Source organism: Platichthys flesus, chromosome 4 (assembly GCF_949316205.1).
Source record: "Platichthys flesus chromosome 4, fPlaFle2.1, whole genome shotgun sequence".
In the NCBI taxonomy this organism is placed as follows: Eukaryota; Metazoa; Chordata; class Actinopteri; order Pleuronectiformes; family Pleuronectidae; genus Platichthys; species Platichthys flesus.
Window position 1 is genome coordinate 3,575,771 of NC_084948.1, and position 15,022 is coordinate 3,590,792.

General features: G+C 40.1%; 1 protein-coding gene across 2 annotated transcripts in view; it reads left to right on the top strand.

Annotated features, from left to right (window-relative positions):
* The window catches only part of rap1gap2a (RAP1 GTPase activating protein 2a), a 92,362-nt gene that overhangs the window by 463 nt on the left and 76,877 nt on the right, over positions 1-15,022 (top strand). Inside the window, exons 1-2 of one of the 2 annotated variants that reach the window (XM_062385677.1) lie at positions 9,891-10,302; positions 14,735-14,770. In XM_062385677.1, the coding sequence (XP_062241661.1) occupies positions 10,259-10,302; positions 14,735-14,770 (80 nt within the window). In that variant the 5' untranslated portion in view covers positions 9,891-10,258. Of the gene's footprint in view, positions 1-9,890; positions 10,303-14,734; positions 14,771-15,022 lie in introns of those variants that run through there. The other variant, XM_062385678.1, reaches the window with a different exon arrangement.

Genomic DNA, 15,022 nt, shown 5'->3' on the forward strand with positions numbered 1-15,022 from the left:
TGGTGTAACGTAAATTATTTATTTTAAGCCTGCAACTGTGCTACATTGTGGAGTTACGCTTTTTGACAGTTAATGAGGCTATTGCGCTATATAGATGTATGTTCATGTATGTGTCTGTGTGTGTGCGTGTGTTTGTGTTTGTGCATTTGTGTTTGTGCAAATTTGATTGGAGGGGGGGAATTGAAGTAATTTTTTCCCCATGTAAATAGCATGTGAAGTGTGTTCTGAACTGTGTGTCAGCCAAAGGGTAAACGACTTCTTCGACCCATGTTTTTCCCAGTGCGTGCATGTGCGCGCCAGAGGGCTCTCATTCATGTTCATGTGCACATATAGTACATGATGAGTTGTTTAATATGTGTAAGCAGAAGTCCCCCCTAGGAAACATGGTCCCTATAATGCACGCAGCAGCAGTGCAGGGGGGAGAGGCAGTGGGTGGTTCATGCGTCTGTTTCCCCAGAGGAAGCACTGCGCTGGTGGTGATAGCCAACATATAAAATTGTTCAAGACAACTAGCAGGAGATTCATGTTTTCATTAATTTCTTTTGCTGTAGAGTTAAGATTGTAAGTTGTACGAGCATCAGATGACTACATGTGCCTTTGAGTATTTATACGGAGGATAACTAATGAGGAGCACTAAATCAGGAATTCACTTTAGTTGTTTTCTGTTGTGTAGACAGATTTTGAAAGTGAGACTGAAAATAACACTATTCAAAAGTTCTATTTATAAGACACAGCATCCTCATAGTCGGAGGTTTGACAAATCTGCAGTTCAGTCAGACAACTCATAGTGAAATGTTTATTGCAACAGTAGAATAGGTTAGTGTTTGGCATTGAGAGGCTCCGACTCGATCACTCCCCCTGATATGATTACACAGACGTGATGGGAGTGATGAGCAAACACTTCTCGTTGGATCCTGCAGGTGGATGCTGGAGCGGTGGAGGGGCTGAAGAAATTGTGATGGAAAATGTTCTGTGTGTGTATTAAATATGATTGTGGAGAGTGAGGTACTGTATGTCACATGATGTATGCCACATGATTGGAGCAGCGCAGCTCGAGTTGGCTGCCTGAACCAGCTTGCAGGCGTCGCTCCATTTCTGCAGTGTGAAATCTACGGCCCGACCTGGTGTCAGCTCAAAATAGATGATTGCTAATCTGCGCTTCTTAGATGGTATGAATTCAGGATTTGACCCACTTATTTAAATGTGTACAAGCATGCACACAGGTATGCACTTGCAAATAGTGTCCCTGTTGGCAATCTTATGAATATATATGTTCCCACTGTGGAGGCATATGCAGAAAGAGCAGAAAAACAGACCCTCACATATTCCCCTTTCAAGCTATAATAATTTACAATGCTTCATTATTGGGCGAAGCAAATTTTCAGTAGCATGAAATTACATAAAAAGTCAGTGCAAGGATGCAAAAAGACGTGAATGGAATCATGTGTGCGGTTCGTGTCGACTGGCACACGTCCTGCATTTCTGATTGGCGCAACATTTGCATCATTCGGTTCATTTGCTCAAGTTAAAATATTTGAACTCAAGTAAAAACTATCATCTATTTTTACATCGTGCCCACGCTCCCCGTCTCTTTTTTCCCATATCGACAGCAGTTGTGCACTTGAGCACAGATAAAAGTCAAACGTGAACACATACCTCGAGCTTCAGTCCCCCTCTCCTCTTTTCTCCGCCTGTCATTAACCATCCTTCATTAATAATCCACCCTCAGTCTGTCAACACTAATCAGTTCCCATGTTCCCTCTCTGATCTTTTCCCTCTTATTGCACATCCATTCTTCCTCTCCCACACATATGCTCCTCTGGTGATCAAGTCTAATTTGTTGCTCTGTAGTTTTCTACAATCTTCTTTTTCTCTTTGGCACTGATTGATTTCAAACCAAATCTGTCCTTTCCGCCATCCTCGTTTTCCTCAATGACTTTGGTGAAGCGATCAATGAAAACTTTGATATGGTGTCAAATGAGTCACCGCAGCTGCAAGGGGTTTCACTTTGGTGTTTGTGTCTTCCCAGTAAAGGGAAGAGATAGGTGTGAGAAAGGGCCATGTTCTCAGTGTACGGCTGATTAAAAAGCTTGTGTGTGGGCTGATCTTCTGCAGTCGGCCCTCTGGGTGTTTCTCATTGTATTTTCAACATCCAGGGTCTACGTGGAGCTCTTAAAACCCCCTCCTCCCTTCCAGCTCTGCAGTGAAGGGGAAGTACGTGAATTTAATGGATGTTTTGCTCTGATCAATGTTGTCTGGAAGAGTGAACAACGGGAGGGAGGAGGACTGAAGGCATCATAGAGGCTGTGGGTGGAGGAGGTGCAGTGAAGAGTGTGTGTGTGTGTCTGTGTGCACATGTCACAGTTTGTTAAGTTGTGTGCATGTATGTGCACACGTGTCAGCATGTGTGAGTGCTTGTGTTTAGGAGTGCGCTACGTATCTGTGGATGGTTCAAGGTATATACGTGTACAATTTGTGTGTGTGTGTGCGTGTGTGTGTGTGCGTGTGTGTTTGTGTGTGTGTGTGTGTGTGTGTGTGTGTGTGTGTGAGTGTGTGTGTGTCTCTGTGTGTGTGTGTGTGAGTGAGATCTGGAAGAGTGGGTTTATGGGTGGGCTTTGCTGTCACTTTCGCTAACATCCACCACTAGATGGAGAAACTTTGAGGGGGAGATAAAAATAGAAAGCAAACATGAGGAAGGTTTAGTGAGGAGTGATAGATTGCGGATTATAAACAATGAGAAGTTGAAATCCTTTAAGAAGGCTAGAAGAAAATTAAAACTAGGAACAAGCCAAAGCAATAATAGATTAAGAATAGATTGTTTGTATACAATGTGCTCTTGGTCACAGCCATGAGTGCATTTCAAAGAGAATTGGATGCTTTTTCTTCTCTTCACTTCTGAGTTGTTAGTCAATAAAGTGCATAACTTCTTCATGCTGTGTTTGCGCAAATGACAAATTAGGACATTCGAAAATAGTTTCTTTTAGTTTTGAGATTGAAATAAATTTCTACCCCACTGCCTGTTTGTCCACACCACACTCTTGAAATATAAGTGAATAATCCTTCAACACCTCAAAATGTATTAGAGCTTGGCAAAGCTCTAAAAAAAGCACCATTATCATTTAATCACTGGTTTGGGGCCCAACAGGTTAGGTTGTTAAATTTTTCAATGAGGGTTTACCTTGTTTGTTTTCTGGTAAAATATAACAATTAAGGTCCCTAGTTAATATTTCAATATTTGACTCTGTGACATTAAATACATCAAAAAATACCATATTGTAATAAATTAATTGTCGCACGCTTTTAAACTGTTGCAGGCTTTTGCATTCAGTGGCAAACCACAAGACCAGAATTCAATTGGAGAGTTAGCGGTGTTGATGCTGAAATTGTGCAACCATGTTGGATTTCATTTGTAGCTTAACATTATTTTATATTTTTGACCTCTGGAGATTTTATCAAGGCTTCAAAATTTATAAAAGTGGTGACTTGACACCATTCAAACGTCTGCAATAGCGGAAAAGCCAATGGTAAAATCTTGTTTTGTCATGGAAATCAGAAGGATGCTAACACCAAAATACATCATCCCTGCAGCATTCTGTACCTGCTCAGCGTCAAGCTTTACTCTGTTTGCTACCTTGTGGTTAGAAAAGCAGTTTAATTTACTTCAATCTACATTACAAGTGGTTTCATGCTGGAGACACATTACTGGGTAAATCTAGTTTCTAATAAAATCCACTGGGGGCGTGTGTTATGGTGCATTTTACAATACTTCTACTTATTTCATTAAACATGATGATTTTTTTGATGAGGGAGAAGCTGGTTGTTGTAAAGGGTTATGTAAATGACATAAAAAAAATCATAAATATTTGCATTATGTTCCTCCGTCTGTGAAAATGAGTCATGCATGGCAAAACAATGCAGAGCCTTATTCAGATCACATTATGAGATACAGAGGAAAATAGCTGCACCCCTAAACCCTCTGTGTACGTGCATGCAGTAGATGTTTTATTGTCTGTATGTGTGTGTGTGTGCGTGTGTGTGTGTGTGTGTGTGTGTGTGTGTGTGTGTGTATACAGAGCAGCAGATGGGTAATATTTCTTCCAATATTTTAAACAAATATGGCAGTCTGGTCACGAATGTTGAATTTGTCTTATTATTCAACACAACCTAATGATGAGATCAGTTTGAGGTATAATGTTGATTTAATGTATTCACAATGACATAACAGGATCAAATAACCACCATATAATACTACTACTAATAATAATAATATTAATTCTTAATTGTTTTAAATTTGTATTCTAGAGATCCTCTTTCAACCCTCCCTTAAGGGGGTCCAGACCCCTAGCTTGGGCACCACTGCTTTAAGTTGAGATGAGATGATGAACCTGATTTAAAATACAGCTGATTATTGTTAACTCATTCAAACATCCCCTCAATACCAATGTTGTCTTTACTGGTCTGCATGTGGGTATGCATATTGAAAAAAATAGCAAGACACATTTGGCAATAATGTTATAGCGTCGTACAATATGTAGGCTGGATGAAGCTGGACTTCGAGGATAATCTGTGTTTGTGTGTGTGTGTGTCTCTGTGCTTGTTGTAATAGATGGTGACAGATGTGGTTGAGACAGAAACTAATTAAAGCAGAGCAACAGCTCTGAATCAGCAACACACCTGAAAAACCTCATATGACTAAGTAACTTATTAGAGACTCAGTAGAGATGGATGAAGGGAGGGAAGAGATAACTGAAGTGAAAGAGAGAACTCTCTCACGTCTGCCTGGGCGTATATATCATCCCCTGGGAATCAATGTAATGACCAAATATGTTATTGCATGGCAGGAAGAGGGCACAGAGAGGGGAGGGTGGTGAGCAAGGAACAGATGTAATAAAGATGAAAACATCAAGTCTCTGTTTAATAGTGAGAATCTTATTGAAAAAGGCTCCAAAATAAAATAAAACTAATTTCTTTGGAGTGAAGAAAAAGCTGAGACAGAAGAAAAAGCATAATTAAATATTTATCACAAAATTATTACTTAAAAGTGTGTTGTGTGTGGTCCACAGGAAAAAGTACATACTTACTCTTCTCTGGTAAGTACCAGGACATGCTATAAGGGTGTTCTGACATTTCCTCCCACTGTCAAAAATTAAGCCAAAATATCCAGACTACAAAGGCTGCCATCCTGCACCAAAGATCTTCACTTGGGCACCAGTCTGCACAGTGTGATCATGGTCTAAAGCTGCAGTATTAAGGTCCTACAACCAGCTGGCGATGGTTTGGCTTAACTTTCGGGAGCTGTCATGACGTCCAATCTAAACGTTTAAATATACGTGTCCATTACAAGTGAGCATGCTTCACTCGAAGTACCTTCTAAGAAAATACTCTCTATTCATCAATAATGCTGAAGGTGACATCACTGGGGAAAATATAATTTCATGATCGAATGTTAATGAAACGAAAGAAAAGGCTGACACCTTAACACGTTGAACTGCACCATGCTGTTTGGTAGAAGAATGTCAGCGGATTAGTGTTATGCACATGTTGGAGCGTGTGATGGACTTTCAACACATGTGTATACAGTCAATGTGCCTTTTTATTGCTGCATTTGATCCCAGTTTAATTTTGACTAGACACAGTTTTTTGGTGTCTCTCTCACCTCCCTCTCTTTCTCCCACGTACACAAACAAACACAAATACACAAGCCATTAAAAGTGCAAAGACACACAAATTTCTGTCCTTCCCACTAAAAACCATATCACAACTCTGTACACAAACGCTGATTGTGAAGGAGATGTTTTGTAATCACCAAATTGTAACCTGGTCTTAGTTCTTACATGTAACCACCTGCTTTAATGTCCTATCTTCACCAAAGCAAGTTGGTAGGACGAAACTGAGTCGTTTGTATTAGCGTGTCAGAGGAGGGAAAAGCTTCAGTCTTTATGACACCTCTTGGGAAATCTAAATGTCAAACGGACTCAATCTTGACAGATTTACAATTTTTCTTTATTATCCTGTTTCACAGAACAGCATTGAGGTATCAAGATAGTGGCCCAGGAATAAAGTGCTAATAACCATATTAAAATGCAGCAATGCTAAGTGCTTTTAATAAATATTATCCACTGCATGCTGTCTCACTGTTAAAATGCTCTCAGTGTGTAGGAAAGATCCTGTGGTGACCTCCTGACAGGTGACGTCGGCCGACCCACTTGCCTGGATTTAGCGCAAAGTTCGGTGTGGGTGTAAATGAAAGTGTCACATTTTAGAACCATGTTGAACGTGCTGTACTTGTAACAGAGAGTGTGAATCTTTCCACACTATGAAAGTAGCAAATCCTCTCGAGTCATAATACTCAGTCTCTTAAAAAGTGACTTAAGAGACAGAATTATTGTGTTAAAGAATGAACAACAAGAAAAACAGGACATGGTAAAGCATATATACATATGATCATTAACAGGTTAATTAATTGAATTATTAGGTATTATTGTGTACATGAATCATTAAAGTTTGAGTAAGCGCTATTAAACTTTTTTTCTGCCAAGATCTCCTCGATATGACTTCCAATCAATATTATCAAAATCCAAAATGACACTACCACTGTTTCAGAACATAACAACAACCGTTAGCATGCTGGAAATGCCTTTTTCACAGTAGGGCGCAAAATGCTGAGTGCCGAAGCACCAAAGAATACAGCAAACCCTACCGCGATAACGAAATACTGAAAGGGGAAAGAACTTTGTCAACATTGGTGAGGCGTTTAAACAGTGGAGGGACAACTGGGAGTAACCTCCAGACTGGCCATTGGGCTTCGGCAACCACATACTGGTACATAATGGTCTCTCAGTGGGCAGCAGCCAGTCAAACAGTGGTGGTACAATGTAAATGGTGTTTGATGTCTTTTTTAAGCATTTATCCCAAAACTTTAAAAGCCTGTACAACTTTGTTTAAACTGTAACTTAGGGGCATCAAAACCAACTGCAAACACAACTTGAACATTGTCAGTATTTGAGAGCAGAGTTTATGGTGACAGGGGCTTTACAACAGGGTAGGCAAAGCAGACAAATGGCTGTGAGCTGTCTAAATGCATGTGATGTGCCTGGGATGGTGCTGTGGGCTTGTACTAAAACTTTACTACTTTACTATTATTTATGTGAGCCCAGTATGACGTTTTGTCTATAATTTTTATATTAAAACCATTATTTGGAGATTGGAATGATGTGGTTTGGTATCATATGATTCTATCGCCTGGGGCCCCCAAGGTCTCTTGGAATTTATACGTCGATCCGTGAGAAAAACTGTTTTCTCTTTTTGGCTCTTTACTGTTGTTTATGAGCCTTCTGGTACAACCACATTTATAAAGTATTATAAGTTATTTCATCAAGACACCATTGTTTAAAACAGCATTAATCCAAAAACATAATCAGACTAAACACATATATTATAATAAATATTCTTACATGCCTGCTAAAGGGTTAGATTACCTATTATCTTCTCCTCTGTTAGGTTTATGCTCTCTGTACACTAGTGATGATGAGCCATCTTAAGCGGTCATTTATTATTTTTCACTGAACTTAACAGATGCGCACGAATATAAAAGTTCCCGTCCTCCTTTCCAGTTTGACTATCATTAAAATTTAGATTTAGATTTTTCATTTTCAGCATATTTACTATACACATGAACCACTAGAGGGAGAGTTCGGTCTCTGCATAGACCCGTCACTGTCATGTACATAGACAAGGCTTATGTAAGTTCAATTCAAGTTCAAATTCGATTGTCTATTCTATTCTATAATGACAAGTAATTTAGTGTCAGACTTTTCTCTTTGTGTGTCCATTGGAGTATATAATTGTTTTTAATCAGTGGAGTCAATCTGATACAGAGATAGAGAGAGAGAGGGGGGCCCATACATAATATATCATGGTGAAAGCTTTTGACTATAATCACTCTCTAGGCTTCAGAAGTGCTTGATATGTTTCTTGGACTCAGTACTTTTGTAAAGTGATTATAAATCAAATCAAGGCTCTATTCAAAGATGAAAGGATGACAGAGCTCAAGTATGATCTGAAAATGAACTTTTTCAGGACATTAGTTTATTTTGTATTTTCTGTCTTGCCATCTAAACAATACTTACTATACAAAAACAAATTGAATAGGTCAAAGTATTTTTTGCAGTGCATTGCCCTAATCTAAAAAGTCCTCAAAGTTGCCTATGTTAATTTGATCTATAATTTGCCCCACTTACACGCAGTGTCAACAAGCACAGGTTGTGTATCTTTGTCATGTTGGGGTAGGTAATTTTTTTATATTTCCGTTTCTTTATTATTTAATGTATGTGTAGCTTAAATCCATGTGTATTTAAACCTAAATTTAAGAAATTATTGTAAGAAACCATTGTTATCCTTTATTCCTCTGCTGTGATAGTGATCCTGACATTGGTGTGTTATCATTCGCTTCTAACTGTTAATGCTCTGTAATTTCATTGATCCAATTTCTGTAGATGGGGCTAAATATAGTCAAGAATCAGTTCACCAGCTCAGAGACAGACAGCTGCTTTTTCCCATCTCTGATATGATGGACCATAGTTTTTGATGATTTGTTAGTTTTTTAGTTTTTATGCTGTTTAAACAGATGACTGTGCAGCAGTGTTGTAATCAATAACTCTATTGACATTATTCCTTAAAAAAGAGTGTTACTTTGCTGATTACTCAACAGCAAAGGTAATGAGTTACATTGCATAACTTCCATTCCTCTGTGAGCTCTGAACTCACACACCCATATATTTATATATAGTTTTCATTTGTGCATAAATCACCTGAAACTGAGTCATTCTGTTCCTGTCACCTCAGCATTGAGGAGTCCTTGACACATAAGAAGAGGGTCGTCCTCCACATAGCCCACAATTTTTCTACAGATGCCTAGAGAGGATAAACACAGGCTCTAGAGAAGGCCTTTTCTTTAACTGAGGTAATGCTTGAACAAGGAGGGGGCTATTCAGCTAGTTGCAATATGTAACTTCACCACTAGATGCCCTTAGTCCTATTCACTGCAACTTTAATGTGTAATATTAGTGTATGTCTGACCCCTCTTGAGATGTCCTATGGAATAAATGGCAAAAATATAAAATTATTTAAGTGTATATACAAGCTCTGAAGTATTAACCACAAAATATCTCACAAGGTTTGTTGAAAAATATCTCTTGAGTTTTTTCAAGTCAGAATCTGTGTGAACTTGAACTCAGCGAGAAGAGGAAGGCTATCAGGAAGGACACTCCCTTTGGTTGCAACCACATGCTGTGGTTTATCTGCACGGCTCTTCAACCCTCCCCTTTCCAGTAAGAGTATCAACTAATATTGTACAATATTTAACTCACGGAATCCAGCTCGGCATATTTTCTAAGCAGATTCTAGGTATATGAGTCAGGCCGGTGCAGACCATCCAGTTATACAATCAATGTCAAAATGAAAGCGCATTTTAGTTTGAAACATGATTTTAGGCTGGAGTGGGTGTATTGTAGTTGATTCAGTCCACTCAAGATGTTTTTTTAATGCTGCTGTGTGAGTGTGAACTGTGAGTAGAAATCTGCAGACTCAGCGGGGGGGGGGGGGGGGGAAACGAGCACAGAGCCCCACATTGGAGATTGTGGTCCCTCCCCGGCTTGCTCCTATCACCTGTGTGTGTGCATATACCTCAGTGCACCTGTTTGTTGTGCCACATTGAGAGAGAGAGAGAGAGAGTGTGTGTGTGTGTGTGTGTGTGTGTGTGTGTGGGTGTGCGTGTGTGCGTGCGTGCGTGTGTGTGTGTGTGTGTGTGTGTGTGCGTGTGTGTGTGTGTGCGTGTGCGTTTGCGTGTGCGTGTGTGTTGGTTTAACACCCTGTGAAAGCCAGAGACCATGCAATGTCTAAGGAAAGGTAGATGACTGGTCAAGTGGCAAAGTGAGAAACAACGGGTCTGGAGAGGCATTTGTGACAGCAGAAGTGAGTGAGACAAAGGAGGGGAAATAAAATAGAGGCAATAAAAAAACTGAGAGAGATAGAGAGAGAGAGAGAGAAAGAGAGAGAGAGAGAGAGAGAGAGAGAGAGAGAGAGAGAGAGAGAGAGAGAGAGAGAGAGAGAGAGAGAGTGGGAGGGAAGTAGGGAGACTTGGTCAGAGAGAGAGATAGACAACGTGCAAGAGTACATAGTATAGAGAGAAAGAGAGACTGACAGCAGGACAAACATTTCCCAGAGGAGAGAGTCTGCTGAGAAAGTTCAATCTGACAAAATGCTTAAAAGGAGGAGAAGTGTGTCATTTGGTGGATTTGGATGGTATGTCTCATTTTTATTGGATTCTAATTTGTTTGTGTGTGTGTCTTACAGTTTGCGTTGTATATACATGCTCATGATTGTGCACGTTAGGATTGTAGTTGTTGAGTGAGTTTGATCGAGGTATATTGTGCTGCTGGTTTTAAGAGTGTGTGCATATTTGTGTGGTATGGAAATCTAAACTTTTGTCTGAAAAGGAAGGATGGGTGGAGAGCTCATCTCAGCTCTAAAACTCTTTATGACAGCCTGATGTGTGCGTGTGTGTGTGCGTGTCTGTGTGTGTCCGCCTGTGTGTGTGTGAGAATATACAGTTTCACTCTGTGCTGTCTCCATTCAGAGACATCAACTATCAACAGTCTGCTTTGTCTCTCCCTGCTGTCCATTGTTGTTGCTATATTGTCCCTGTTCTGGGACTATGGACACAGCTCTTGTTGGTCATGTTTTCCTGCCCTGTTGGATGAGAAGAGTTCCCATGATGCAGCATAGAAGTAGGTGCCAGGCATACCATTTAGTGCTGGATGCGCTGACACACTCGGACGGAGTGTTTTGTGCTGGCTCCCCTGCTGCTAATCGCTCCGACACTGAAGCGCTGCTTCAGAGCACTTAACCTTCCCGGTTGTGGGCTGAGGCTGCCAGACAGGCTGAAGTAACCTGAAGCACACTGAGCTGAGGAGCAGCACGTTACAGGTAGCAGGGTTAATGAGGGGCTGATACAGGGATAAAAACCAAACCAGGCAATCAGAGATTTTTTAGAAAATAAAAAGATTTTATTTTACACATGAAGTCAGATCACACATCATGATGACAACTAAACAACCTGTCAAGACAAAAATGTCTACTGAAGCAATGGAGGAGAGCTCCAGTTTTTAAAATAAGTAACTCCAAGTTACTTTTTGGGAAATTCATTTTAGAGCTTTAATCATATTTGCACAGTGCCCTCTCTGTTCTCTTGTCCAGTGTGAAAGCTCTGGAGCTACTTCAGAATTATTCCTTGTCATTAGTGAGTCCTCCTCAAACCCTAACCCTTTTATTGATTGTGTGCTGGACCTTTTATTTATTTGTTCGGTTTACTGGCGAGGGGCCTTGAATGTCAAGGTGCATTACCACCAAGTGTGCTTGGTGTTAGGAGCAGAGCTTTTTTATAAACAGTTTATGGTGCAGAGAAAAGTTAGAATACTTTGTGCTCAGTTTGTATGATCTACATGTGCCTCCACGTTCAATGACTTACTCCCTCAGTCCAGAAGCATGCAGCTTTGTTTCAGTGGAGAATCTAAATTGTCTGGAGGTGTGAATATGAGTGTGTTTCTTTTGCTCAATGATGGGTTGGCGGTCTGACCAGGGTGCACCACATCCTCTGGGATAAGGTCCAGAAATGGATGGATGGGAGTCTGGATATGCGAGTCCCTGATGCTTTAATAATATATTGATGGAATGTCCCTTTAACAGCTGCAGCTCAGCAAAACTTTTGAATCAGTTTTTGTATTATTCGTAAAACAAGGAAAGCAAGTTGTATCATCTAAATAGCAGAAGTTGTTTTTTCTTACAGATGATTTGAAGGCTGAATATGAGATGACAAGACTTGTTGCTTTTAATCAGTTCTGCTGGCGAACAAATTGACTAAAAATATTTGCAGAGCTGGTTCATCGGTCACTCTAAAGAATTTATAAGCTTTAACAAATTACATTTACTATGAAGCCAAGACAGGTTGGACCAGCACACATGATGTGAAGGGATGACGCTTAAAATTATAACGTTTTCAGTGTGATGATTGTTGGAACAGCTAATTATGGCCTCTGGGGGTAAAGGTGTTGTTAGGTAGAGTATTTGAGGCTTGTAACTGTCAGCAGATCCTATTTGTGAAATTTGGACATGTTTCTGTTTTTAATATCACATGCAGGGATATGGATGCATAGATGGGTGGGTCAGATGGGGGCCTGTTCGAAATGTGGGGCTGACTCTGAGGAGGCATTTGTAAGATGTGTTTTTATCGGTCATCTGTGTTGAAAACCCCCCACGTAACCGGCCTCCTAAAATGAATGATAAAACAAAAAGGATAATCCTTTATGACTGTGCCGCTAAAGCCCCTTTTCTACTAGTCATTAGCAGCCACTAAGGTCTGGTTTTGGTCCACTACGGAAAAGGATACAATCAGCATTGAGTCTAGGGTCAAATGATTCGGCAGGAGAAATCGGCCCCGTCCTTCGATTGGCAGTGTTTTTTTACATCTTTATTTTGAAAGACAGCGATGGTTTCTGATGCATTGTTCATGGGTTTTCAATACAATGAACAGGACTCACCAGGAAGAAAAAATTCTGAAGGAAAACTCCTCAACTGGCAATGGGAAAGGAGCCACATATTTGTAAGCAAGTTTACCTGCTTGTTAAAAACCTACGTATACCTGCTGACATTGGTGTAAAATAGGTAGGGCCTATAAGCTGTGTTACAGCAGCAAACGGGAGAGTAAAAATTAAGAAACATCTGCAGTAATTCCACAAATCTCTGTCTGCCAGTGTACGTGGATTGCATATTCTGTGAACTCTACATCTTATTGGCTTCACACTTTGCATGTTTATTGTTGAGAGACAAGGGAAGTGCAGTGTAAACTTTGGTGCGATTTGGACATTTAATATCAGTAAAACCGGAATAAACCAGCTGTACTCTGTAGCAGTCAGTGGGGACGGGGCAGTGTGCCCCCAGTGTGCAGTTCCAGTTGAACAAGTCTTCTACTACGTCACATGTGCTGATCTCTGTCATGATAACAACATTAACAGAAACACCCCCCCAACCTGCAGGTTTCGAACGGGCATTGCACCAGATAGGTAAATATGCAATACAAACACAAGGAAATATAAAAAAGACAGTATTTAATGTGTCGGCAGTGAATGTACTCAAATGTGTTGTTTAAGCTTGACCCATGTGGAAACAAAATTTTCTGACCATAATGTTTTCGAAATGCACAAACACGGTCAATCAGAGTATTCTCTTCTCTAAGATGTAGGGTGAGAGAAAGCGTCTCATGACAGTAGGGTCTGTGTGATGACTCATCTGGTGGGCGGCATATCTTATTAACTGTTTAGCGATACATCCCACGAGGGCACAGACTGCAGCTACACTACAATATAGGGGTAACATTGCAGTGAGGTGTCACTTCAGCAGAGCAGCAAGCATCCACCAGAAACAACAGCATTGAGATACATTTTAAAATGCATCATGGAAACATTTGTATAAAGTAGAAGTAGCTGAGTGTGTACATGTTTGAAAACCATTCATTTGCTATCTAAAAGTGATACATGTTACAGAATCTCACCTCTTTCTGTTATGGGTTATTTAGGTAACGCACTCATAAACCCTGCAAAAAATAAAGATTACATTCAGAACCTCCAGCTTAGGTTCTGTCATGGTAAAAAATAGCATGCCGTCTGTTTGTACGCTGTGTTCCTGTAGGTGTGCGGCTTATATAAATCTTTGTGTTTGTTTGAAATGGATCTTGCATGGATTAGTCTCTAAATGGATTGGATTGAAGAAGTGATATCATGACAAATTCCTTCGTGAGGCGTGAGAGAACGCTGTAAAACACACACGTGAGGTAAAAAGCCATATTATGTGCCTCACAGATCCTTCACCATTATTAGCAGTAAACATGAACTGAACTGAGAAGTGAAGAAGATTTTTCCATGTTATTAGTATAAACAGTATGTAGTCAAGCATGAATCAAACCCTTATAAACACTGAGAGCTTATAACCGGTTTGAGCAGCGAGAGAAGAAGTTACCTTGTTACATAAAGTCGTGTAGCTCTGCTCTATAACACTGACACTGCTGTTCTTTTTTCAGGATATATCTATTCTGTGTCATTTTTTTTTGTGAGCATAGTTGCACCAAGCATTCAGATTTTACCAAGACCAAGCGCCTAATGTTGTTTTCCATCTGAGATACGTCCAGAAGGACAATCAATTCTAAGCTTGATTTCTGATTAGGTGACATTGATCATTGAGAATAAACTAATCAATCACGGTTTCTTCAGATCAGGGACGCTTGTTTCTCATAGAGAGATTGTTTATGTCTGTGTGTTGACCCTGTGATACGCTGGCGATGGATGAATGGAGGGACAAAATGTTTTTGATCATTGTTGATGTGTAGCTATGTCTATGTCTAACTGCAATATCATAATTGTGCAAATGCACTGTATATGTATATTGTTGTATATTTTTCCCAGGAAGTACAGAAGAAGCGCTGACACGTTTTATTCATTTTAAAATGCCACGTCACCTCAGGTGACCCATTACAGCTGCAGAGATGAATTCCTTGAACTTGCACCTTATCTTACAAGTTCTGCGTCCTCATTACTGTTTCAGGAAGAAAAACATTTCAGAGAAAGATCAATAATATTTCTCTCTCTTCTGTGTGTGTCTCTGTCTCTCTCTCATTCCTCTCCAGGATTGACAAGTCAACTTTGTCTGCCCTGAAATCTCGGTGAGTTCTTCTTTAAATCCTGGTCACCTTTCTGCTTCTAAATCTAAACGTATCAGGTGGAAGTTAATGTTCTGATCTTGGCTATGTGAGGCAAGGCCATACTTTGTGTTAAAGTAATTAGGGAGAAAATATCTGTGGAGCACTGATGTGCAACTGCCCTATGTTCTGCCTCTTATTCAAGCTGCCCTATAATGCTGTAACTGATGAAACATGCTGCTGTTCACAGCCTGCTAGGAAGATCTGCAGACGGAC